The sequence below is a fragment of the Rhinatrema bivittatum genome, chromosome 4 (genome assembly GCF_901001135.1).
Source record: "Rhinatrema bivittatum chromosome 4, aRhiBiv1.1, whole genome shotgun sequence".
Taxonomy (NCBI): Eukaryota; Metazoa; Chordata; class Amphibia; order Gymnophiona; family Rhinatrematidae; genus Rhinatrema; species Rhinatrema bivittatum.
In genome coordinates this window covers 229248911-229273419 of record NC_042618.1, presented here as the reverse complement: position 1 = coordinate 229273419, position 24509 = coordinate 229248911, and the positions used below count along the sequence as shown (strand labels likewise).

Genomic DNA, 24509 nt, shown 5'->3' with positions numbered 1-24509 from the left:
GCAACAGAGTCTGCCTCTTGAAGTGGTAATTTTTTAATGATATAAAAACACCAAACAGATTTGATCAGCTAACTATACTAAACACACAGTCCAACACCCCTGCCAACAGCTGTTCCAGAACAAAAGCATTCTTAATGCTTAACTACTCTTTCTTTTGTAATAAATCTTGCTTCTTGCCCAATGTTTTTATTTTGTGTGCATCTCAATGGATTTTCTTTTATTTGTAATCCACCAAGAACAATTTGTTTTGAACGTGGCAGGATGAAAAGAATTTTAAATGAACAAACATCATCTAACTTACCTCTTGCTTGGACTTCTGGGAAGAGTGTTCCAAGACATCATCGCTGGAAAGGTCAGAGTCTTCTGAGAAACTAAGGTGCCTACAAATCTTCAGATCTTGAAAACAGGAAATAAAGAGAAGCAATGGATCCCCCTCTGAGATGCCCTTGAGTTCTCAACAAAATTTTGAAAAAAAATTTAAAGGCAAGCTTGTGGGTGGGATGGAGACCTATATTTAGAAGTCACCACATTTCTTTTAATTTATTCCCTCAGCCCTGAAATTCATGAGAAACTGACAGACCGTTCCTTTTTTTTCCATGGACTTCCCTGGTTTGTGACTTCTACCTTACTATATTGAGGCTCCTTAAATAAAAGAAATTGCTAGCAGGAGGGTATTAAGAATCACAAATCAAGGGATCGAGAGCCATCCTTAGTACAGGAATGAAAGCGGAGCATAATCAGAAGGCATGGGTATTGCCAATTACAGCAAAACTAACTGCATGCAACAGTCTAGAGTGCCAAAGGCTGTTTGTTCCCCATTTTGAAGAAAGACACTAATTAAAACCAAACTGCTATTAACCTTGGTTCTATCCAAAGAGAGGCTTATGAAATCATACCAATGTTTCTTGTATGTTGTGGTTTGCAGACTCTCTCTCCCCCCCCCCCTTATAACTTGGAAACTGGAGGTAGAGGTAGAGGTCTCAAACTTTGAGGACAGTGAGGGAGTTAAGCAGGGATGTGACCTGTGTAGTTTATACATAATTACTTGAAGTGGTGTGTAGCAAAGTAATGCATGCATGAGAGATTGAATGGGAAGCTATGGAAAGACATAGAACCAAGGCTCTTAAGAATCTGTTGGTTTATACTTTTTGTTTAAACAGACAGAATACAACAAGGACTGAACGAATTCCTGCATATCAAGCATATTGACAAATAAACAAGATTGGTCTTAGATATTTTATGGTCATGGGCAAAATACATTTTGTTGCACCCTCCCATACCCACTAAATACATAAGAACTCACTTAATGTACCATATGCATTAAATCTTTTAGTTAGAAGTCTAACAGTTTGATACTTGGAAACTAGAAAGGGAACATTTCCTTACGCAATAATTGGTTTTCTCAGTGCTACTACAATAGCCATGACTACCATAATTCAAACTGAAGAGGGGAGACCCTGACATGTGACCCTAGCTCTCTCAGTCATGAATACTTTATAAAGCAGACACCTTCCAAAATCTGTTTTATTGTCATATCAAAATCATTAAAAAAATACATAATGGAGAAATTACCACTTACCTGATAATTTTGTTTTCCTTAGTGTAGACAGATGGATTCAGGACCAGTGGGTTATTCTCCCCTGCCAGGAGATGGAACAAGCTGATGTCACAATATATATACTCCTGCAGTGACACCAGCCTGCCAGTATTCTCTTCAAAGGCAACTATGGACAGACTAGCAAAAAACTCAATTAAAAACAGTCAATCATTACTGTACTCAACCAATAAGAAACACTACACTCAAGCAAGGAACATATGTGCCCCAATCTAGGGACTGGATGAACACTTACAAGTAATCTACAGGAACACTTAGCCCCACAGAAGGAAAATTGACTCAATCATTCAGCAGCTGAGGCGGGAAGCTGAGTCCATCTGTCTTAACTAAGGAAAACAAAATTATCAGGTAAGTAGTAATTTCTCCATTTCCTAGCATGTAGACAGATGGACTCAGGACCAGTGGGATGTACCAAACTACTGAGTAGGGTGGGGAGGCTGTCCAACACCGCACGTGCAAAGGCTGCATCCTCCGGGTCTGCACATTCAGATGATAAAATCTGGAAAAAGTATTAAGGAGGACCACATCACAGCTCAGTAAATGTCGATGGGAGACAACAATCTAACTTCCGCATATGACACTGCCTAAGCCCTAGTGGAATGAGCCTTAACCTTAGTAGGCAACAGCTTTTCAGCATCCACGTATGCGGCCGTGACTACCTCCTTAATCCAGTGAGCTATAGTAGCCCGCGAAGGACAAATAAGTGATCCCTCTTTCGGAAAGGTTCAAAAACCTCCAGATACTGCACAAGTCTCTTGACATCCAAGAGACGCAAGAGGCGATTCTCCTCCGCGTCCCTGACCTTATCCAGGGACGGCAAGGAAATTGACTGATTCAAATGAAATTCCGACACCACTTTGGGCAGGAGGGATGGAACAGCTGTAACACCCCTGGCGACACCCGAAGGAATGGCTCCCGGCAAGACAAGGCCTGTAGCTCTGAAACTTGATGTGCAGAACAGGAACACAGTAATCAAGGTCAATAACTACAAGGAAAGGCTACACAGCGGTCAGAATATACGGCCCACCAAGAATTCCAATACCAAATTAAGATTCCAGAAGGAACCGGTAACCTCAAGGGAGGCCGAAGATGCTTCACTCCCTTCATAAAACAGGCCACATCAGGATGAGACGATAAGGAGTCATCATTCATTGGGCCAGGGAAACAGGCAACAGCTGCAATCCGTATCTTCAAGGAATTAAGGGCCAATCCTTTGTTTAATCCATCCTGCAAAAATTCCAGAATGAGTGGGATCTTGACCAAACGAGGAAGAACACCCCGGATCCTCATACCGAGCACAAAGCAAGGTAGCAATCTCTGCAGAAGAATATCCCCGCTTCAACAAACGAGCTCTCTCAAGGTCCAAATTATAAGAAAAAACAGAGTCGGATCTTCGTGAAGGACAGTTCCCTACTGCAACAGATTCTTGCTCGGCGGAAGACGAAGTGGGCTCTCTACCAGTAGTCTTCACAGATCTGCATACCACAGTTATCAGGGCTAATCCGGTGACACCAGGATTACTATCCCCCTGTGGCTTTTGATCCTGCGAACTATCCTGCTCAACAAGGGCCACAGAGGAAAGGAATAAAGCAACTTGTCTTTCGGCCAGACCTGTACGAGAGCATCTATGCCCAGGGACCATGGATCTCTCCAGTGATTGAGGAATCAAGGAACCTTCATATTCCGAGAAGTTGCCAACCAGTCTAAGAATGGAAGATCCCAGCGATCCACTATCAACTGAAATGCCTTGTCCAACACCACCCATTTTCCTGGGTCCAGACTTTAATTGCTGAGAAAGTCTGCTCTTCTGTTGTCTTTTCCTGCAATGTGAGAGACCGAGATCATCTGTAGATGTCCTTCTGCCCATTCCATAAGTTGGTCTATTTCCTGCGACACTTGCTGATTCTTGGTTCCTCCCTGTCAACTGATGTAGGCTACCATTGTTGTGTTTTCTGACATCACTCAGACCGCTTGACCCTGCAGTCTGTGGCTGAACTGCAAAAGCATGCCAACCAGACTGCCTGGGCTTCCAGGTGATTGATGTTCCAGAGGGACTCTTCGGCATTCCAACTCCCTTAGGTCATCAGCTCCTAACTTTGAGCACCCCAACCCTGAAGACTTGCATCTGTCATGAGTATCAACCATGTCGGGGAGGTCAAGGAAATACCATCGCTCAGATCAGCCTCCTGCAACCACCACTGAAGGCGAGAGCAGATTTCCATTGGCAAGTGGAGCTGAACCAAATAGTCCTGAGACTGTAGATCCCAACAAGACAGCAGTGAGTGCTGAAGAGGATGCATATGCGCCCTCGCCCTCGGCACCACTTCCAGGGTTGCCACCATCAAACAAAGCACCTGTAGATAGGATCACACTGTCAGGCATATAGTGCTCACCAACTGATGCACTTGTGACATCAATTTCTGAATCCAAACTTCTGGCAGGAAAACCTTGTCTTGCCTCGTGCCAAACTGAACACCCATATATTCCAACGACTGAGATGGTTGAAGACTGCTCTTGGCCAGGTAGGTCACCTTGTGGGTCATCAGCAGCTCTCTTCCTGAGACTTGGCTCAAAACAGCCAGTCATCCAAATACGGGTGTAGCAGGATCTCATCTCTTCTCAGCACTACAGCTACTACCACCATGACCTTGGAAAACATTCTGGGAGTAGTGGCTAGATCAAAAGGCAGCGCCCGAAACTATTAATGGCGCCCCAGCACCGCAAAATGCAGATAATGTTGGTGTTCTAAATGGATGGGAATATGATGGTAAGCCTTAGACAGATCCAGGGAGGCCAGAAGTTTCTCCAACTGCACGGACATTATCATTGAGCATAAGGTTTCCATGCAAAAAGGAGTCACCCTCAAATGACGGCTGACACTTTTGAGATCCAGGATGGTACGAAAGGAGCCCTCCTTCTTGGGCACAACAAAATAAATGGAATATCGCCCATACTTTCTTGAGACTTAGGCACTAGAACCACAGCACTCAACTGGAGGTACCTTAGAAGCTTAGATTCCACTGTCTGTTTCTTCTATGGGGAGTGGCAAGGAGACACCATGAACACGTCCCGAGGAACACTGTGAAATTCCAGCACATATCCTTCTTGCATTCACCTCCAAGACCCGCTGATCTGATGTGATCTCGACCCATCTCTGATAAAAGAGAGGGAGGCGTCCCCCTATCTCTTGTTCCTGAAGGTGGGTTGGCAAACCTTCATTGGGAACTTGGGAGGATCCACCCCACCTCAAGCCTGCTTCTCTCTTGTGCTGTCTGGGATGAAAGGACTGAGACCTACCAAAAGGCCAAGCCCTTTGAAAGGTTGATCCTCAATAGGGACAAAAATGCTTGGAATCCAGGAGATGACCTCTCATACCAGAGAGGTGCTGCAACTGCTTCTTATCCTTCGGTAACCGAGGGACAGGAGATTTGTCCCACTTACTGGCCAATTTCTCCAACTCGCTTCCAAACAAGAGCAAGCCTTTAAAGTGCATTTTTGTAAGATTAGCCTTGGAGGCTGCGTCAGTGTCGCAACCATAGTTGATGCCTGGCCGCTACCACCGAAGCCTCGCCTCTGGCCAAGGTACGAACCAAATCGCAGCGCACATCAGCTAAAAAGGCGGCAGCGAGTTCCATAACTGCTCTGAAATTCACTCCAGAATCATCAACTTTGTGAGAGAGAAGCAGACAAGGTCATGCCACTAAGGCGCAAGAAGAAGCTATCTGTAAAGTCATCGCCACTGCTTCAAAGACTTGCTTAAGGATAGCCTCAATCCGCCTATCATGCACATCCTTCAGGGCTGCTTCTCCATCCACGGGGAAAGTCGTCCACTTAGAGATGGCACAGACCAGCGCATCCACTTTGGGAAAACGTAAAAGTTCCCTCACTGTTAGATCCAGGGGGTACAGGCCTTCCAATGTTTGATCCCCTTTGAAACTTGCCTCTAGGGCTCTCCATTCAAGATCAGTCAATTTCTGATTGATGTCCATAACAGGGAAACAAGAGACTTTATGCAAGGAAACCAAAATGGGATTCTTCTTCGGTTCAGAAATGGAATCTGCACTAGAACACCCAGCATCTTTAAGGACTGGAAACCAGGGCCGGCAGTTCATCTCTATGAAAGAACCACAACATGGTCCAATATGGTTCCAATCCCGAAGGTATTTCCCCATCTTCCAGGTAATCAGGATCTGCCTCATCATCAGTGCCATCTGGGTTCCTGTCGGAAGTACCTGCAGTGAACCGAGGCATACTCCGGTGCCTAAACATAGGACGGAAGATGGAGGGGCCACTGGCTAAGGGTCTGACCTGACAGGAGTGGGCAAAGCTGAGGACTATGCCTGAAGAAAGGATTGCAAACCTTGAAAAAACTCCACCCAAGAAAGAGCAGCCGGATCGAGGCCAAACCCAGAAGGAACTGGAATGGGGCCCACTGACATGCTCTCCCCTGTGGAGGAACCAGTCAAGTAAGTTCCAAGATCTGGCATACCTCCAGAAAGATCCTTAAACCAGACCATCATCAGGCTGGGAGGTTCCAGGCTTAGCGAAATCAGAGGAAGACAAACTCTCCTTGAGCCTCTAAACAGCACTGACAAATGTTAGGACATGTCAGGCTAAGATGCCCGAATATGACAGGCAACACAGAGAGAAAGGCACTTAGGTTTCTTGCTCACCGGCACCAGCAGTGCACAGGCGATGGAGAATGTGCATCCAGTTGGCTTGCGCTGAAAAAATTTCAAGCACACGAACACTAGGCACCCCAAAAATAAGCGCCACAAAAAACACACACACAAACTGTGTGTTGAGGCCTGGGCGCACTACCAGTGCTTAGAAATTCATGCGTGCAAAAGGCACGCCTAAAACTGAACATACAATGTGTGTGCTGAACCGACGCATTGCACACACCGATGTACTATAGAGGGCAGGAAGGTGTGCGCGAAAATGCTGACGTGGCCTACCATGTGGCATGCAAACAAAAGCTTATTTGTGAGGCCTAGCCACTGGGGCCACTCAACCCGCCAGACTGCCCAGTTCCTGTAACCCCCACAGGAACAGGAACAAACGTCAGAACAGCTCGCTGAGCACGGAGACTGGAGGAAGTCCTGCAAACCCCTCTATGCTGTCTCTATCTTTACAAATTTTTTTTTTAAACTTACCTGAGCTCAGCCCTTATTGGCTGAGTACAGAGATGGTCTTCGGCTGCAGGGGGAGAGGGCATGTGCCATCACCACCGCGCTTGGCCTCCTGCACCCGCTGCCTTTAGGCTGTACAATCAGCTAAGTCCATGCTGGGAAACCCAGCTACCGGACCAAGGAACATATCTGAGGGACCACAGAAATCACCTCAGGAATTCTCAACTGGGGGAGGGACTATTTGGTATCACCACAGGGGAGCGGGGCTTTTCTTTTTCTACGTTAAATTCTCTTTCCAAAATATGAAACAATCCCCATAGGGAGATGCATATCCACCATCTGCTGGAGAATACTAGCAGGCTGGTGTCACTGCAGGAGTGTATATATATATATATGTATACTGTGAAGTCAGCTTGCTCCATCTCCATCTGCTGGCAGGGGAGCATAACTCACTGGGTCCCGAATCCATCTGACTACACACTAGGAAACACTGAATTATTTTATTCCAGCTTCATATCATTTGTACAATATGAAAAACATACACAAGACGAGTTTTCTTATTGAATTTCAAAGATAAAACTATAAACATACTATGTTGGTCAGAAACATCCCATCACTAATAAAAGACAGTGGATTCCTATTTCGATGAGCTTTTTTTTAAAATATTGATTGATGGAATGTGCAGCAGCATGGTCTTTTTCATTTCTGATTTGTTGCTTTATAAATGATGAGTAATATTGTGTATGTTTTTATTGTAAGCAGCCACAGGCCTCGGCATTGGGGACATATAAATACATACAAACTTGGTAAGTCAGTATTTCTTCCCTGCTGTGGGCATGCGCAGTCATCCCAAGCCTAAGACAACAGTGGTACGCAAGACAGAGAGAACAGCACAATAGGTAGAGAGCTCATGCTCTGCTTCCTGAAGCAGAGGCAATGTCGGGGAACCTATGCCGTGCAGATGATAAAGATCAGGCTCTGCTGGCTGCAGCAGAGAAGGAGATACTACTAGAGGAGGTAGAGATATGCAGGACAGAGGGAAAGGGCTGATGTGGAAATGGATAGGGAATGGTTGGAGAAGGGAATGGAGGAGTAAGAAGGGAAAGGTGTCATGGAAGATACTGTGGGGAAGTAGAATCAAAGCCTATTGGAAAGTAAGACAGGGCAAGGGGAAAAGAGTGGACTACATACACCCCCCATCTACTCACCTCATTCTGACACTTCACCCAGTCGCATACATCGCATCCATTGATACACCCTACCCATTGAGACACCTCACTATCACACACTCACCACCCACTCACAGTTCCCCTCCACACAACACACCTTACTCACACTTCCACACTATCCCCACCCACTAACACAGCCCCACCAGCCACCAGATCATTGATGGGAACTTATTAGGCATTAGGGGTGACTTCCGTGGGGAGAGGGGGGAATAGTTGATAACAGTTTACATCCCACCATCTATTTTTCCCATCATTTCGCAACAGACTTTTCTACTAGTTAATGCATTGTTTGCAAACTCCACCAATCTTTCTCCAGGGAGGGTGTCTGGGCTATTATAATTGAACTGAGAAACCTAATTATTAAGTAACAATCATTTTTTCTTTCCTACTGATAACAGCCCAGATCATGGAAACTTTGAGAGTATCAGTATTTATTTGTATTTATATGTCACCAATACCATGGCCCAAGTGGCTTACAACAAAACATACACATAATATATAACTTAAAAATGAAAATAATTTAGCATTGGAGAATGACAACAGCATATAGAGTCTAATATAAAATCTTAATACAAAAGGCAAACCAATTATGAATGGAACTGTACTCCTACTCATTGCATCAACCATTATTTAGGAAAAAGCCTGGCTAAATAAAAATGTTTTTCATTAGCTCTTAAATATCTTTGTTTCATTCAAGTAGCCTAAGCTCTTGAGGCAAAGAGTTCCAGAATGCAGTTCCTGCTATTAAAAATACAATTTCCACATGATATGAATTATGGACCATGTTTGACAGAACTCACTTTCTGGTGGTGGCCTGAAGAGAAAACTGAAGATCTAGTTTTATAATGTTTAACAGGTGTACTCTATAGACAGCAAGATGATTTAGCTATACAAGTGGGTGAGGTCATTAGATGGTACCAATGCACAACATACTCTCTAAGAGCTCAGAAAGACCGAGAAGTCATTTTGAGCATGTGTGGGTGTTCTCTTGCTGCCACCGCTGTGCAAGTCTGCTCAATCATTTCACAAGGTAAGCTTCAACGCTAAGAGGCGAGAGGAATTATGTGGTTGAATTTTCCTGCTATCTACAAATAACATCTGTTACAAGTAAGCAACGTTGTTTTCTCCACTGACAAGCAGTGTACAGTAGTCATTGATTCAGCTTCATAAATAGGGATTCCCAAGCAAATGTTGCAGTTTAACAATTTTTCTTCTTTGATTAGTAATGGAAGCATTGCAACCCAGTGCTGAAAGGACAGAGAGCTGAAGCATCTAGTCAAACAAGCTCTTAAGTACTGCCTGGCTAAAGGTCCCATTAATACACATGTATAAATCAAAAAATTTAAGTCCAAAAATTGATCCTTAAAATAGCAGTCCCCAAGCCAGGGTCTGACTGGTGCACTTAGAACCATGTGGTTTAAAGTGCACTACTGGGACTCCGCAGGGGAGGAGGAAGGACAGGTCTGAGGGACCGCAAATTTGTCGTCGTGCTCATAGGGATCCGGAGGAGTTGCAGGGGAGAAGCAGGCCTATTGCCACACTGGGACACCGCGGGGGAGGAGGGAGGGCGTGCCTTAACAACGACAAGTACCGTCACCTTCCTGATAGCAGCGGGTGAGTTAAGGGATTGCGAAGGGGAGAAAGAGAAAACTATTCAAACTGCAGGGACAGAAATGGGGAAGGGAGGGAAGGATTCAAACAGCAGGGATAGCCATGGGAGAGGGAGGGAAGGATTCAAACTGCAGGGACAGAATTGGGGGACGGAGGGAAGGTTTCAAACAGCAGGGATAGCCATGGGAGAGGGAGGGAAGGATTCAAACTGCAGGGACTGCCATGGGGGGGGGGGGCATATATGAAGAAAAAGACTAATCAGCATCAGATGATACAACAGATGGAGATAGAGAAGATAACGTATACACTGATGACATCACCAAAGAACAATTCCACGATTTATTCAGACATTCCGACGATGAACACTTCATCGTTGGAATGTCTGAATAAAACATCGTCAAGGAGATTTTCTTAAGTTGTTAAATGATAATGTTTCTTATGAGTCACTTTATACTTCTTTTAATAAATAAATGTGATTTTCTTAAGTTATAATTCTTAGTATGATTTCACCTTCATTTCAAAAGCCCCCTAGGTTTTACCCTCAACTTATCCATGGGTCACAGAAATTTCTTACATTTTTGGGCCCAAAAATATCCTCGACTTATACATGAGATCGACTTTAACACAGGTATATACAGTACTATTCCTGCAAGAATCCTTTCAGCCAGTAATGTTAACAAATGTGTGGATACAAAACCACATAACTGCTTTGTAGATCTCTTGAACTTAAGCCGAGCAAAGATGCATTAGGAAAGTTTAAGTTGCTTATACTTGATGAGCTTTCACCTTGCCATGAAGAAGTTGTTCAGATTTAGCATAGAAATATGAAATATCATCTACGTACAGCATGTTTGTTTTGTAACTGTAATCCCGGATTGTTTGGGTTTTAAGAGACAGAGTTGAAGAGATTTTCTGTAAGGGTTAGATCTTTCCAAATAGAATAAAGTTATTCTACAATTCTAGGTATGGGGCACTTGTTCACCTGTTAGAATGAGGTTTTAGAAAGACTACTGGTAAAACTATAGACCGATTCAGGTGAAAGACTATTGGTAAAACTATAGAGCGATTCAGGTGAAATTGAGAAATCACCATAGGTAAAAATTTGGTTGGGTTCTAATAGTGAAAATATTTATGTCTAGGGAGTTTGAATCACTAAGGCTTGGAGCTCACTTACTCTGTGTACTGAAGTCACTGCTATTAAAAACAAACTTTCCAGGAAAGAAATTTGAGATCCACTGATGCTAAAGGTTCAAAGGAAAGGTTCATTAGTTGAGAAAGTACTACATTTCGATCCCACTGAATAGGTGGGTCTCTTAATAACTGATTTGAATAATTTGTACTGTATTTCGCTTAGCACTATTTCTGCTATAGGCGAATAACAAACAAATAAATATAAATATAAGCAGATAAAGATGGCAAAGGTTTTTACTGAATCTTACTACCATCGGATGCTGAGAAACCGTAAGACCTTTGACTGGTGATCTGCTGCAGTAGTGTTCACATGCACTTTGATGTAATTAGTTTTTAATCTCGATCTGAACGCACTTAGGGCTAAAATTGAGTACTTGAATGGCCCCTCCTTCTATGATATACACCAAATAAACAATCTTTTCCAATTAAAGGAATGTTGAGTGGAAACCCTTCTTGCAGCAAAAATAACTTATTTTACTTCTAAGTGTAGAGCCATGGCTTGCACTACCCTACTATCAATATTCACACCATGAATGCCAGAAGGTTGGGGTGAATAATGTCCTGTGGTATAGTGTTAAGAGATTTGGGAATGTCTGAAGATGTACTGGTTAGGCATTGTAGCTATGGAAAACAAATTTGGCATGGCCATAAGGGTGCTATTAGCACCATCTTCCTCGTCTGTTCTTAATTTGAAGATCTTGGATATCAGTGGTTTTGGTGAAAACGTGTACATTAGTCCTTGATTCCATAGAACGCAAAACATGTCCAATGTTAGAGAGTTAGATGCTGGTCTTTTGGAACATTAGAGAGGGAGTTTGTGGATAAATGAAGCTGCAAAAAGGTCCACTTGTGAAGTTCCCCAGAATCAAAAGAGAAATTTTGCAGTGCTGGGGTGGAGTGACCATTCTCCAGCACCAATATCTGCAGACTGAGACGTCTTCAGGAAAACATGTAACTGCAAGTTATGTTTTAACAATCAATAAGGACCTTTGTTTTCAGTTTTTATTTTATTTTGTTCCTAGGAATTTATCAATGTTTAATACAGCAAAAACAAACAGAAGAAATCAGTGGAAAAATTATACTTTTTTTTCCAGGTATCATTTTTGCTCTTGTAATAAACACTGAAATTATTGGGAAAAATAAAAACTGAAAACGAAGGTTCCTAAGTATTCATTGTCTTCTGAGTCCCCAGGGTGGTGGAGGGAAATATTAGTGATCAAGGCACACTCAAAATGAAAATCCCAGATGAAGAAAGGCTGTTTAAATCATGAATTTTTATATACATACAAGTTTGATATGGGCTGTAACACCTAGAACCAATGTTCCACTGAGGCATATTTCCAGGGGAGCACAGCCCTGCTCTCTATATCCCTTCCTGAAACCTCAGATGTGCACCCACCTGAAGATACAAGGATTCAGTTTTATTTTAGCATTTCTATGAGTAAGAACTTTAGCATCACACCCTCCATTGTTTCAATTTTCTTCCCAGGATAAATTTATAAATTCAACCCAGCCTAGGGCACTAGTGGCTAAATATTTCAAGGAGATGCATCATTCTGTATCTTCCTTAAGATAAATGGCTATTGATCATCTCCCTCTACTATCTACATTGGGTGATATGCCAATGTGGAGGAAAAAAAGAAGCAATGTGGATTCATTTTTCTTTATAACCAGATGGTTCAAATGAGAAATAGGATTTGAATATATTTCTGCTCAAAATCATGAGGTGACTGACAATTCCCCTCTTTTTGTTTTATTTTTCATTTTTTATTATTTCTACTTAAAACTGTGTTTTCATTTTCATTAATCTAAGGATTTTCACTAAGGGGAACCCTGCTGGATACCTACAGTACCAAGATATCTGATGAAGGCCTTTTGTTGAAACACGTTATGATAATGTAAAGGTGAGGTTTAGTCTGGCTGTGAGCAACTAAAAGATATTCCACAGCAATGCTCGACTGAGAGAGTTTCCTTTGTCAAATACTATGCCTCTACTATGTGTGGTGGTTTGGGAATAAGTTTGGCAGGAAACAAAGCACCTCATTTGCCTCAACACTAGATTTTTTTATGGTGGTACTGATCAGCGTTAGAGCCGGTAAACGACTTTGTGCACCCCTTCGTGCAAACCTTTGTGCTTCTTTTAAAAATTTTTATTTATGTTTCCTTTGTTAATTAACCTTTATTAAAGTTGTTTAGCTTTTCGCTTTGTTAACAATTGTTTCGTTATAGATGTTCAATGTATTAGACTAAGGAATCATATTTCCTGCTTATTCTGTTTCATTGTAAACCGGTTTGATTTGCATTTGATGCAAGAATGTCGGTATATAAAAAAAAATCATAAATAAATAAATAAAATAAAATAAATAAATAAATGTAAAAGTATGTGCATTTCTGATGTATAGGGCTCAACACCAGTGCCGCATAGGGCTATAAAGATGATCTGGGTTCAATTCCTGACCTTGGCTTCTGCTCCTTGGGCCAGCTGGTAACAGTGATACTATGGAGAAAGGGAGACCTAGTCCTTGCTCAGTAGTGACACCTACTGGGCAGACACAAGGCATATGCATACCAGGTTCCAGAAACAAGCTGTGGTCTGCATTGCCTAGCCAAGGACTGTGACTGCAATGGCTTAGCTAGAAGGTAAGGAGATCAAAAATGGAGGCAAGGAGAGCAAGGAACCCAAAAAGCAACTGCCAATGAAGGTTCTTGGGCTTTATTATACCCAGCAGGACTGATTCCGGTTGTGCTGAGTCCAAAGGAGCAGGAAAAAATGGCTGGGTCAGTGAGAAAAAAAACCCAAACAACTCTTCCCCATAAGGGACTTCCCTTTTTCTTTTAAAATGAACAGGAGCAGCATGGGAAAGCCTTAATAGGCCACATCATCTCTCCTTACCCCTCCCCCCTCCAAAAACTCTTAAAAGGGAATCAATTTAAGGGACAAGCAGTTTAGGCACCACTTGAACAAAGCTGGGCTACCATGAACAATGAATGTCTGACCTTATTCCATTTAGATTCTCAAGGTTCTTTTTTGTTTTCTATATTTTGTAGCTGAGATGAGATAGGCCCTGCATTTTATTACTTTATTATTGGACAGCATTGGACTAGGATAACTAGATAAGAAAACTTAAAATCCTTCAAAAAAGACCTAAAATCCTGGTTCCTCAGCCAATCTTTTAAAGACAGCACTCAATGACTTTAAAGTACTTTAACATATCCTGCTACCTTTCAACATCCCCCTTGATCACTCTCCCTGCTTCATGATACAGATGCCCTTTCTTCAATGTTTCCTGATATCTATGTTTTCTATTCAGGGTTCTACCCTGTGTTATCTTGCTATATTCATTCTCCTTGTTATGTCACTATTTATCGTTAATTCTAAATTTTAAACTTCATACATCGTTCAATGTAACATGTTGGTTTTTGTATGTAAACCGGAGTGAAGGCAACTCTGCTATACCTCAGTATATAAAAAATGCTAAATAAATAAATAAATAGGATACCCTGTAACATTCCTTTGTAGAAGAGATACTTTACCTGTTGTTTTAACCACTGGTGAAATCTTGTTTTTCCCTGAATCCACTGTTGTGCTGCTTGAGGGAGTACTAGGGCAAGATTTGTCATCTTGCTTCTTTTTATCTTTCTTATATCCAGAGAAGACAGACTTCCAGAGAGATTTCCGTTTAGTTACTTCCTCGGATATAGGGCCAGCCTTATCTGAAAGCCAGTTGCTATCATTCTTAGATTTCTTCTCTTTTTTGTTCTTTCGAGGTGAGAAGAGTGAAGTCCTTTTCTTATTTTTACCAGCGGATCCTTCAGAGGACGTGACAGAACCCTCTGCAGGAGGAGAGGAGAATCTCTCATTAGCAGTTTCATGTTTCAGAGTGGGTACATCTGATAATCTAAGAACTGCAAGCTTAGGAGACTCTGAGTCTTTGGCCTTCAGGTGCCTAGAGGTTTTTGCAGAGGGTTTCCATAAATCCTTAGAGGACTCTGAGGCTGCAGCAGTAGCTTCTAGCTCTCTCATTTTACATAGCTGCTGAGCCATGGCATCACGCAAGGCCTGGCTCTTCACAGATTTTTCCCTGGCTCTCATCCTTTCCTCTGCCAGTTCCTTGGCTTCCAGAGAGATTCGGGGCAGTATTTTCCTTTGGTGAACCTTTTCCAATGATGGTAGCTCGCCATTTTCCTTGGCCAGGGCTAGATGAGAAGGCTTGTCTGGTTTTGGCCTACTGGTAGGGGGTGTATAAAACCTCTCATGAAGGCTTGTGTCTTCTGTCCTGTCATCATATGTATCTTCAACATCATCAGCAAAAGGAATCTCATCCACGCTCTCTATGAATGACTTTCGCACCTCCTGCTTTGGCTCCTTGATTGGCTCTTTGGTAGTGCCACTCACATCACAAGTACTGGGTGGCTGTACCAGTGCTGGTACCTGTTTGGACTCCAACTCTTTCTGCCAGGAGGATTGATTCATCTTTCTCCTCAGAGTTGCTGGTTCCTCATTCTGAGGAGGTGGGGGTGGAGGACTTGATGGAGGAGTGAACATAGTAGAGTCTGAGGTATTGAAGCTCTCACTGGCAATTGTTCTGATATTGGAAGAGCTACCTTTGAGTCCCAAGCCTGAGCTGCTGGACAAATCTTTCTTCTCTCCATCAGAGCTTCTCAGTTCTTTTTCTGATGGTGATTTTGGAGTCAAGAGAGAAAGATGCTCACTCTCAAGTTTGGGTGTGTTTAGCTTTCTTGGGGCAGGCTGGGGTCCTACACGACTGACCTTGTATTCCTTTAAGACATCCTTGGTTGTATATGAACTTAAAGATGCTGGTTCTGGGGAGGCTACTGAAAAGTTCATTTCTAATGCTTTAGTCCTGTCCAGTGGGGTAAGCCCAAGACTCCTGCGAATTTCAGCACTCTTCATCCAGAATTCCTCAATGAGGTCATTCCGTTTCAGAGCTTCTTCTGCCAAGGGGCTTGTGAGCTTCTCCATTTCACTATCTTGACCCCTCATAGTAAGTTTGAGTAGAGGAGTGGAGGTCATTGTTGGAATAGGCTGCAAACAAACTGGGGAGGTAGTTGCTGTGGGAACAGATGCCTCAGTGGAAGGCAAAGGCTGGGAACAAATAGGCAGCTGGACAGTCAATGGGCAAGAGTCTGCAGAGGGGGTTGCTTGCTGAGAATGCACTGGTGATTTAGGCATGGTGGCCTCTGGTAATGCTAATGGCTGGAAATGAACTGGAGAAACTGGCACAGGAGGGCTTTTGATTTTCTCATCTGCTGAGACTCTATCATCTGGTTCCTCCTGTAAGAGGACAAGGTCAGGAAAAAATCTTTCTTGTGGAGATTTCTGCTTAAGAGCCAATAAGATATCATTTGTAATCTGTAGAGAAAGGAAAGTAACAAAATTAAAACAGAATATTTACTGACTACTGAAAGAATTTGAAAACAGAATACAGAGTAACATTTTCATTTTTTTTTCAGGAAAACGAAGATGGTATTGCTAATATATTGCACTATGGTGTGTATCTTACCTTTGAAATTTCACTGCCTGTTACAAGCTTTAATTTCATTCAGAACCACTTGGATATCACACACATTGATACTGATTTAAACAGGTTCACTTTACTGTCACACATTTGGAAAACTGCCATGTGGAAAATGAATTAACAGGTTTACCAATTTATTCTTTCTACAATTTGCTGACTTTTAAAGTTTATAAGAATAAAAGACTGAAAATGCAGTACCATTTTCACCTTTAACTTCAACATAAGAACATAAGGCTTGCCATACTGGATCAGACCAAAGGTTCATCAAGCCCAGCATCCTGTTTCCAACAGTGGCCAATCCAGGTCACAAGTACCTGGCAGGATCCCAAGGGGTAGAGAGATTCCATTCTGCTTATCTCAAGAATAAGCAGTGCATTTCTGCAACTTTCCCTTAATAATTGATAATGGACTTTTCTCCAGGAAATTGTCCAAATCTTTTTTAAATGCAGCTACACTAATAGCTTTCACTACATCCTTTGGCAACGAATTCCAGTGATTTAAAATGTATTTAAAACTAAGAAAATATTGCATCAATCATAAGCAAAACTTTGCTGGAATTATTGTGATCTTACATTTCCATGACATTCTGTTTCCAATTTGTATGAAATTTATGTTCTTTTCCATTGTAAATGAAATGCAAATCACAATAAAATCTATAAGTGAGCATTTACTGCTAAGATAGTATACCTTGCTATTAGTTCTTTTAACTCAAGCTGGTACCTTCCTGACTACAACTATGTTTTTTGCCTGCAAAAAAGAGATTATGAACATACATATAGAAAACTGAACTTCTGGTCGGTCATCTTGCTGCTTGCAACAGGAAAATGATTCCTCACTAATATATGTAAACAGTATTATGTGGTAGCCTGTTGGATGCTCTCTTACCTCTGTCTGCTGTGCACTGGGGCTGTGGACTGGACACACAGGAACAGTGATCTCTGCAGGTAAGTGGACTGGACTTGAGATTTTGGATGGACCTGGAAGAGTGTAAGAAATTTAAACTGGCTTTTCATATGCTAAAAGCACCTTTTATATAAAAATACTTTTTGAGATGGAAAGGCTCTTTGAATTAAAATATAGGAATAAGGAAGGGACCATATTGAACCAAGGCTTTGGGGTTTGTGATATATCCACTTAATTAAGCATTGTTTGTACTTCAAAGCAGCACTGTAAAATAGCTAGATACGAGTATTGCAGCTAGCAAAGTACCTGACTTTTACGGAGCAAGTCACATAATTAACAAATGCCATTTGGACAGCTTACCTAGGCAACTAATTACTTTTTTAAAAAATGTAATTTTTTTTTTATTGCTATGACTTACTACACCATATGCATACAAAATTATCCTGTTCTTTTCCTTCAGAAAACGGTAACAATTCCACAGACAATAATCAAAGACAAGCTTGAATAATAATAATTATTTTTTTAAATCAATTTTAAGGTATTTTGAAATTTTATTTATAAATTTCATAACAAATGTGAACACATAAATCCTGGTCTTCCAATGGATGCTTTTCATTAGTTAAATTCAACCTTATATGGTTTTTCTTGTATTATTGAAACTACTATAGATCTGTGAAAATATCGATACCAAATATATAGCCATAACATATAAACAAAAGCAGTCTGGGTAACAGTGATTAATATTGGTATGATAATTTTTATACCATACTATTGTAGTTAATGGAAGTCATTTTGATTCACTAGAGTGTTATGAAGATGCTTTTAACACCTAACTCTTTTTTCCCCTCCCACGTGTTTATGCAGTCTTGGACAGACTTCCTCATAAATGCTTAATTGTGCTGAACAATCTGGAAAAATCAAGTAACATTTGGAAAATTGAGTAACCAAAAACCTAAATTCAAAATCCACTCTCTCAAAAAGCAGTTTTTGAATTGTGTGTTAGAACTGGATTTTCTCCCGATCCAACACAAACCCAAGAACCTTTCCTCTCAATCTGGCTAAAAGTATGCTTGCTGTGGAAGCCTGTGTCTTCTTTTAGCTGGATAAAAGACGATAATTTTTTAGGAAAGCACTTTATCTAGGTAGATTGCTTTTCACCTGAGGAAACTGCTTTGAAAACGGCTTTCTGGGTGTGCATGCATAGTATCCCTGGCCGTTTTATTAGTGATTTTAATTTTATGTCATCCATAGTTAAAAAGGAACCTCAATGAAACAGCATAATAAATCCCCTCTGCTTACCATGTAGCATAAGAACATAAGACTTGCCATACTGAGTCGGTGGTGGGAAAAGTAATGGAATCACTGTTGAAAGAGAGAATAGTGAACTATCTACAGTCAGAAGAATTGATGGACCAGAGGCAGCATGGATTCACCAGGGGAAGATCCTGTCAGACAAATCTGATTGACTTTTTTGACTGGGTAACCAAGGAATTGGATCAAGGAAGAGCGCTCGATGTCATCTACTTGGATTTCAGCAAAGCTTTTGATACGGTTCCGCACAGGAGACTGGTGAATAAAACGAGAATCTTAGGAGTGAGTGTCGAGGTGTGATGGTAAATGGAACTTTCTCTGAAGAGAGAGCAGTTTTAAGTGGTGTACCGCAAGGATCTGTGTTGGGACCGGTCCTGTTCAATATCTTTGTGAGCGACATTGCGGACGGGATAGAAGATAAGGTTTGTCTTTTTGCAGATGACACTAAGATCTGCAACAGAGTGGACACGCCGGAAGGAGTGGAGAGAATGAGACAGGATTTAAGGAAACTGGAGGAGTGGTTGAAGATATGGCAGCTGGGATTCAATGCCAAGAAGTGCAAAGTCATGCATATGGGGAGTGGAAATCCGAATGAACTGTATTCGATGGGGGGGGAAAGGCTGATGTGCACGGAGCAGGAGAGAGACCTTGGGGTGATAGTGTCTAATGATATGAAGTCTGCGAAACAATGCGACAAGGCGATAGCAAAAGCCAGAAGAATGCTGGGCTGCATAGAGAGAGGAATATCGAGTAAGAAAAGGGAAGTGATTATCCCCTTGTACAGGTCCTTGGTGAGGCCTCACCTGGAGTACTGTGTTCAGTTCTGGAGACCGTATCTACAAAGAGACAAAGACAAGATGGAAGCGGTACAGAGAAGGGCGACCAGGAAGGTGGAGGGTCTTCATCGGATGACATACGAGGAGAGATTGAAGAATCTAAATATGTACTCCCTGGAGGAAAGGAGGAGCAGGGGTGATATGATTCAGACTTTCAGATACTTGAAAAACTTTAATGATCCAAAGACTACGACAAACCTTTTCCATCAGAAAAAAATCAGCAGAACCAGAGGTCACGAGCTGAGGCTCCAGGGAGGAAGACTAAGAACCAATGTCAGGAAGTATTTCTTCACGGAAAGGGTGGTGGAGGCCTTGAATGCCCTTCCGGAGGAAGTGGTGAAGTCTAAAACTGTGAAGGACTTCAAAGGGGCGTGGGATAAACACTGTGGGTCCATCAAGTCTAGAGGACGTGAATAAAGAGGAGGCAGCAAAACACTGCACGGAGCGGCAGTAGCCACAGAGGCATTCACAGAGCGGGATGCCAGTGGTTGGTGTTCCACCTTCACGGAGCGGAAGGATGGAGGGCTGCCATCTCCAAAAAAAAACCAAACAAACCAGGGGTGGGTAAGAGTATGGGGCAGGGGTGTGGCCTGCTTGTTGCAGCGGTTGGTACCCCTAATTGAGCTGGATGTTCACTTGGATGCAGATCCGGCGCTGCTCTCTACATTAGTGGTGGGGTGGAGGGGAATTAGGGCTGGAGGGTACTGGAAGCCAATAGTAACAGGTGGGTGAGAGAAAAAGATAAAAAAAAAAAAAAAAAGGATAAAGTGCGTAGCTTGCTGGGCAGACTGGATGGGCCGTTCGGTCTTCTTCTGCCGTCATTTCTATGTTTCAGACCAAAGATCTATCAAGCCCAGTATCCTGTTTTCAAGTGGCCAATCCAGATCACAAGTACCTGGAAGGATCCCAAAGATTAGATTGATTCCACGCTGCTTATCCCAAGGAAAAGCAGTGGATTTCCCCAAGTCCATCTTAATAATATTTATGGACTTTTCCTCCAGAAACTTGTCCAAACTGTTTTTATTTATTGAGCTTAACAGAAGAAACGGAAGGTCACATAGACAACAGATGAATACAACAATGATCAACTGTTCGCTTCGCAACCAAATATATCCAGCAGGTCACTCATTTTTACATAGATGAAGTCCCTTGCCCAGTTTCTCCCACTTCCCCCTCTCCCACTCCCCCCCCCCCCCCATGGCTTATTGAACAATAGAACTTAAGCGTACTATCAAGTTGGTGAGGTATAGACCTCATCATATACACATCGAGTCGGAAATGAAGCTATTTAGAATTAGGCTTCGTGGACGATGCAGAAGTTCTTAAATGTAGGGGTCCCAGATGTGCAGAAATCATCGTCGATGGAGAGGTGAAGTTCGAACTAACAGTGCTCCAACTGCATCAGGTCATGTAGTTGGTTGCCCATGTCCAATAGGAGGGCGGGTCTACTGAGCGCCATTGTGAAAGAATTATCTTTTTCCCTACACACAAGGCCTTATGTATGAACATCCAAGGCCCCCATTTACGTATTTGCATGGCTGGAATGAGACCAAAGAGCACAAGCTGGGGCTCCAGAGTCAAATTAACTTCCAATAAGCCAGACAAATATTGCAATATGCGCCCCCAAAATCACCGAAGTAACAACCCCAAAATATATGAAACAAAGTGCAAGTCTGTTGTTTACATTTCCCATAACATATAGAGGCAACAATTTTATAGTGCACCACCATGTTAGGAGGAGTATAGGCACGCCACAAGAACTTAAATTGTAACTCCCAGAAATAAACATTAATGGCCACTTGCGAGATGGAACAGAACCCCTGTTTTATCTGGTCCCCCGTTACTAAATTTGCAGCCAAAAGCACGAACACTCCCTCATCTGGCCCGTTAGTGAGCCGCCTATAATAGTGCGCTAAAGAGGGACTCTGTGTCTTGTCTATAGCAAAAAGCGCTGCCCTAGTCTCGAAATGCTGAGGCAATTTAGAATCTGCAGGCAAGGCCCTAAAATAATGCTGTAATTGCAGGTATGGAAAGATGTGTTGCTTTGTTAAGGCATATTGCTCGGATAGGGTGGCAAATGATAATAAGTGACCTTCGGCATCTAGCACATGCCCTAAATATATTATGCCTCAGGATGTCCACTCTTGAAACCCCGCTGTATGAGAACCTGGCTGGAAATCAGCATTCCCTCTAAGGGGGAAAAAGTAGGCATACTGGCTTGGGAGGGAAAACATCCTAGTAACCTGTCTCCACACCCAGTGGATCGGATGGAACAAACGTGTGAGTAATGGGGAGAGACGCCGCGCAAGGCCAGCAGAACATACCGGGGCTCCAATCCCCCCATTAAAGTTTTTTCAGCCGCAAGGTTAATATAAGCCGACTCTCCCAGTAGCCAATCCCTGGCCAAACGGAGGTTCCCAGCCACATTATATAATTTCAAATTTGGAATATTTAAACCTCCCCTATCCCATCACAACTGAAGATGTTGGAACTGAATGCATGCTTTCTTCCCCCCCCCCCCTCCCCATACAAAGGAACGCAGCGCCTTTTCCAGAGACCATGCCGTTTAAGCACCAAGGGCAAATTCATAATTAGAGCCACTTGGGCAGGAGAATCAATTTATAAATGTTCGCTCATCCCATCAGAGATAAAGGGAGAGATCTCCATGTGGCCAGGCATGTCACTGATGTCCGGAGAAGAGGAGACACATTCAGATCATAGAGATGGTGAAGTTGGGTAAAGATAAATCCCCAGATATTTAAGTTGACTGTCCGCCCATTTCAAAGGGAAGGAATTTCCCCCAAGTAGTCCGCAGAGAATCTGGATAGGCCAGAGCCTCCGATTTCCCAATGTTTAATTTAAATCCCGAGAAATGCCCAAGGTCACAGCGGTAAGGATGAGCCTGGGTGTGTTAAGACGACTAAGATGTCATCCGCAAAAGCGGCATATTTAAAAGTTTCCAAACAAAACTGCACTCCCCACACTTCCCTATCTGCCTGGATGGCCAACAGGAGTGGCTCCAGTTGCAACAGAAACAACAGGGGTGAGAGAGGGCAATCCTGTTGAGTGCCTTGGGAAATGTGAAAGGGCTCCGATTGGGATGCATTAGCCACCAGAATGGCCATAGGGGAATGATATATGAGCTGTATCACTTTATAGAAAAACCCTATAGGACTATACAGTAGATTAGTCTATGAACTCTACACCACAATAAACCATAACTATAATACTATGTGTAATAAAACTACCGGTGTAAGTACCTTGGTACAATTGGTCATGAACTACTTCGCTAAATGACTATGTCTAATGATATATTGTAACTGAACCTTTGACGGCACCTGTTAGAATGTACTATAGTACACTTTTACCTACATTAAATATGTGCCTACATGTAAACCGTTGCGACGGTATTTAACTTAGCAACGGTATAGAAAAGTTTTAAAATTAAATTAAAACTAAATTCCTATGGATCGCAAAATAAAAAATAAATAATCCCATTCTACGCGATCAAAAGCCTTTTCGGCATCAAAACTGACTATAAGGTTCCCCTACTTGCTGACAAAGTGCCATGGCCGCCATCACCCTCCTAATATGCGTTAGCGCAAAGTGCTTCCGTACAAATCTGACTTAATCTGCCCTAACTAGGAAAAGTATCAAACCAGCTAAGTGGTCAGCCAATACCTTGGCCAAAAATTTATGATCAACGTTGAAGAGCGATATTGGTCGGTAGGACGCTGGGTACATAGGATCCTTGCCAGGTTTGGGAATTAACGTGACATGCGCAATATTGCCACGCACTGGAAAAGTGTCAGTGTCGATTAAAGCATTAAAAGTACATGTTAGTGGTACCACAATTGAATCAATTAGGCCCTTGTAGAAGTCGGCCGTAAAGTCGTCAGACCCCGGAGCTTTACAATGTTTGGCTTGTTTAATAGCGAAACGGACCTCGTCCTCGGAAATCGGAGCATTTAAAAAAGTCGCTTGCTCCTTGGTTAAAGTCGGCAGTGGATAACGGTTACAAAAAAGATCACGTTCCGACATAACCATACTAGTCGCCGAATAAAGTTACGCATAATAGTAATGAAATATGGAAAGGATAGTGGGGGTGTCCCGAGCAATCCCACCTCCAGGGTAGCACAAGGCTGTGATTTGGCGGGAAGCATGGTTGGTGCGAATGAGATTTGCCATCATTTTACTCGATTTGTTGCCATATAGAAATAGGTGAAATTTGTAATAAAAGATACTTTTTTTTTGCGCGTTGGTGTAATACTGTGTTAAGAGCACTCTGGAGAGCAAAATAGTGTGCCCGGTTCGCGAGAGTGTTGGCTGAAAGAGCACCCCTTGCTCGCGTCAACTGGGAACCCAGGGTGATTATTTGCTTATTAATGGTGGTCCGTCTGCGTGTGACATAGGAGATGATCTCTCCTCTAAGTACTGCTTTGGCATTGTCCCAAAACAAGATGGGATCATCTATGTGTGCTTGTTTAGTCTATGTGTAAGCATCCCATTTGTCCTTTAGGTAGTCCTGTAGATGGGGTCATCAATGATAAAATAAGGATAACGCCAAGTCCAATCAAGATCCAAGCAAATCGATGCATGGTCTGATATTACCACGTCTTCAATACCTGCCATAGTAACCCCAGGAAAAATGATGGCACTAATTAATAGATAGTCTATCCAGGACTGAGTGACATGGGCATGGGAAATGTGGGTAAAATCTCGGGAAGTAGGATTAAGCATGCGCCAGGGGTCCATCAAGTGGAGGGAGTGCTCCAGGAAGCGAATGTCCCCCCATGACGACCCTGCCTTCGCAGCAGTACCTGTCCTGTCTAACTTTGAATCTTGGAGACTATTAAAGTCGCCCCCCCCAGAAGTAAAGCGTGGTCCATATAAGGAACCAGTTTGCTATAGACAGATTGATAAATCTCAAGCCGGGGATTGTTAGGGGCATACAAGTTATATAACACAATCGGGGTCTGAAACAGTTCTGCAATCAATATGATAAAGCGTCCTGAAGGATCTTTAATTTCCTTCTTAATCTGGAGTGGAAGACTCTTATGGACCAATATAGCAACGCCTGCGGATTGAGTAGTAGCAGAGGCGTAATAAATCTCTCCCACCCAATTCAGACGTAATTTCTG

General features: G+C 42.5%; 1 protein-coding gene across 20 annotated transcripts in view; it reads right to left on the bottom strand.

Annotated features, from left to right (window-relative positions):
• Nucleotides 1-24509, bottom strand: part of MICAL3 (microtubule associated monooxygenase, calponin and LIM domain containing 3) — a 756715-nt gene that overhangs the window by 102378 nt on the left and 629828 nt on the right. For all 20 annotated transcript variants that reach the window (XM_029599822.1, XM_029599821.1, XM_029599828.1 and 17 more), the window contains 3 exons: nt 17204-17295; nt 14313-16152; nt 302-396 (listed from right to left, as the gene is read on the bottom strand). In XM_029599822.1, the coding sequence (XP_029455682.1) occupies nt 302-396; nt 14313-16152; nt 17204-17295 (2027 nt within the window). The remainder of the gene's footprint in view (nt 1-301; nt 397-14312; nt 16153-17203; nt 17296-24509) is intronic.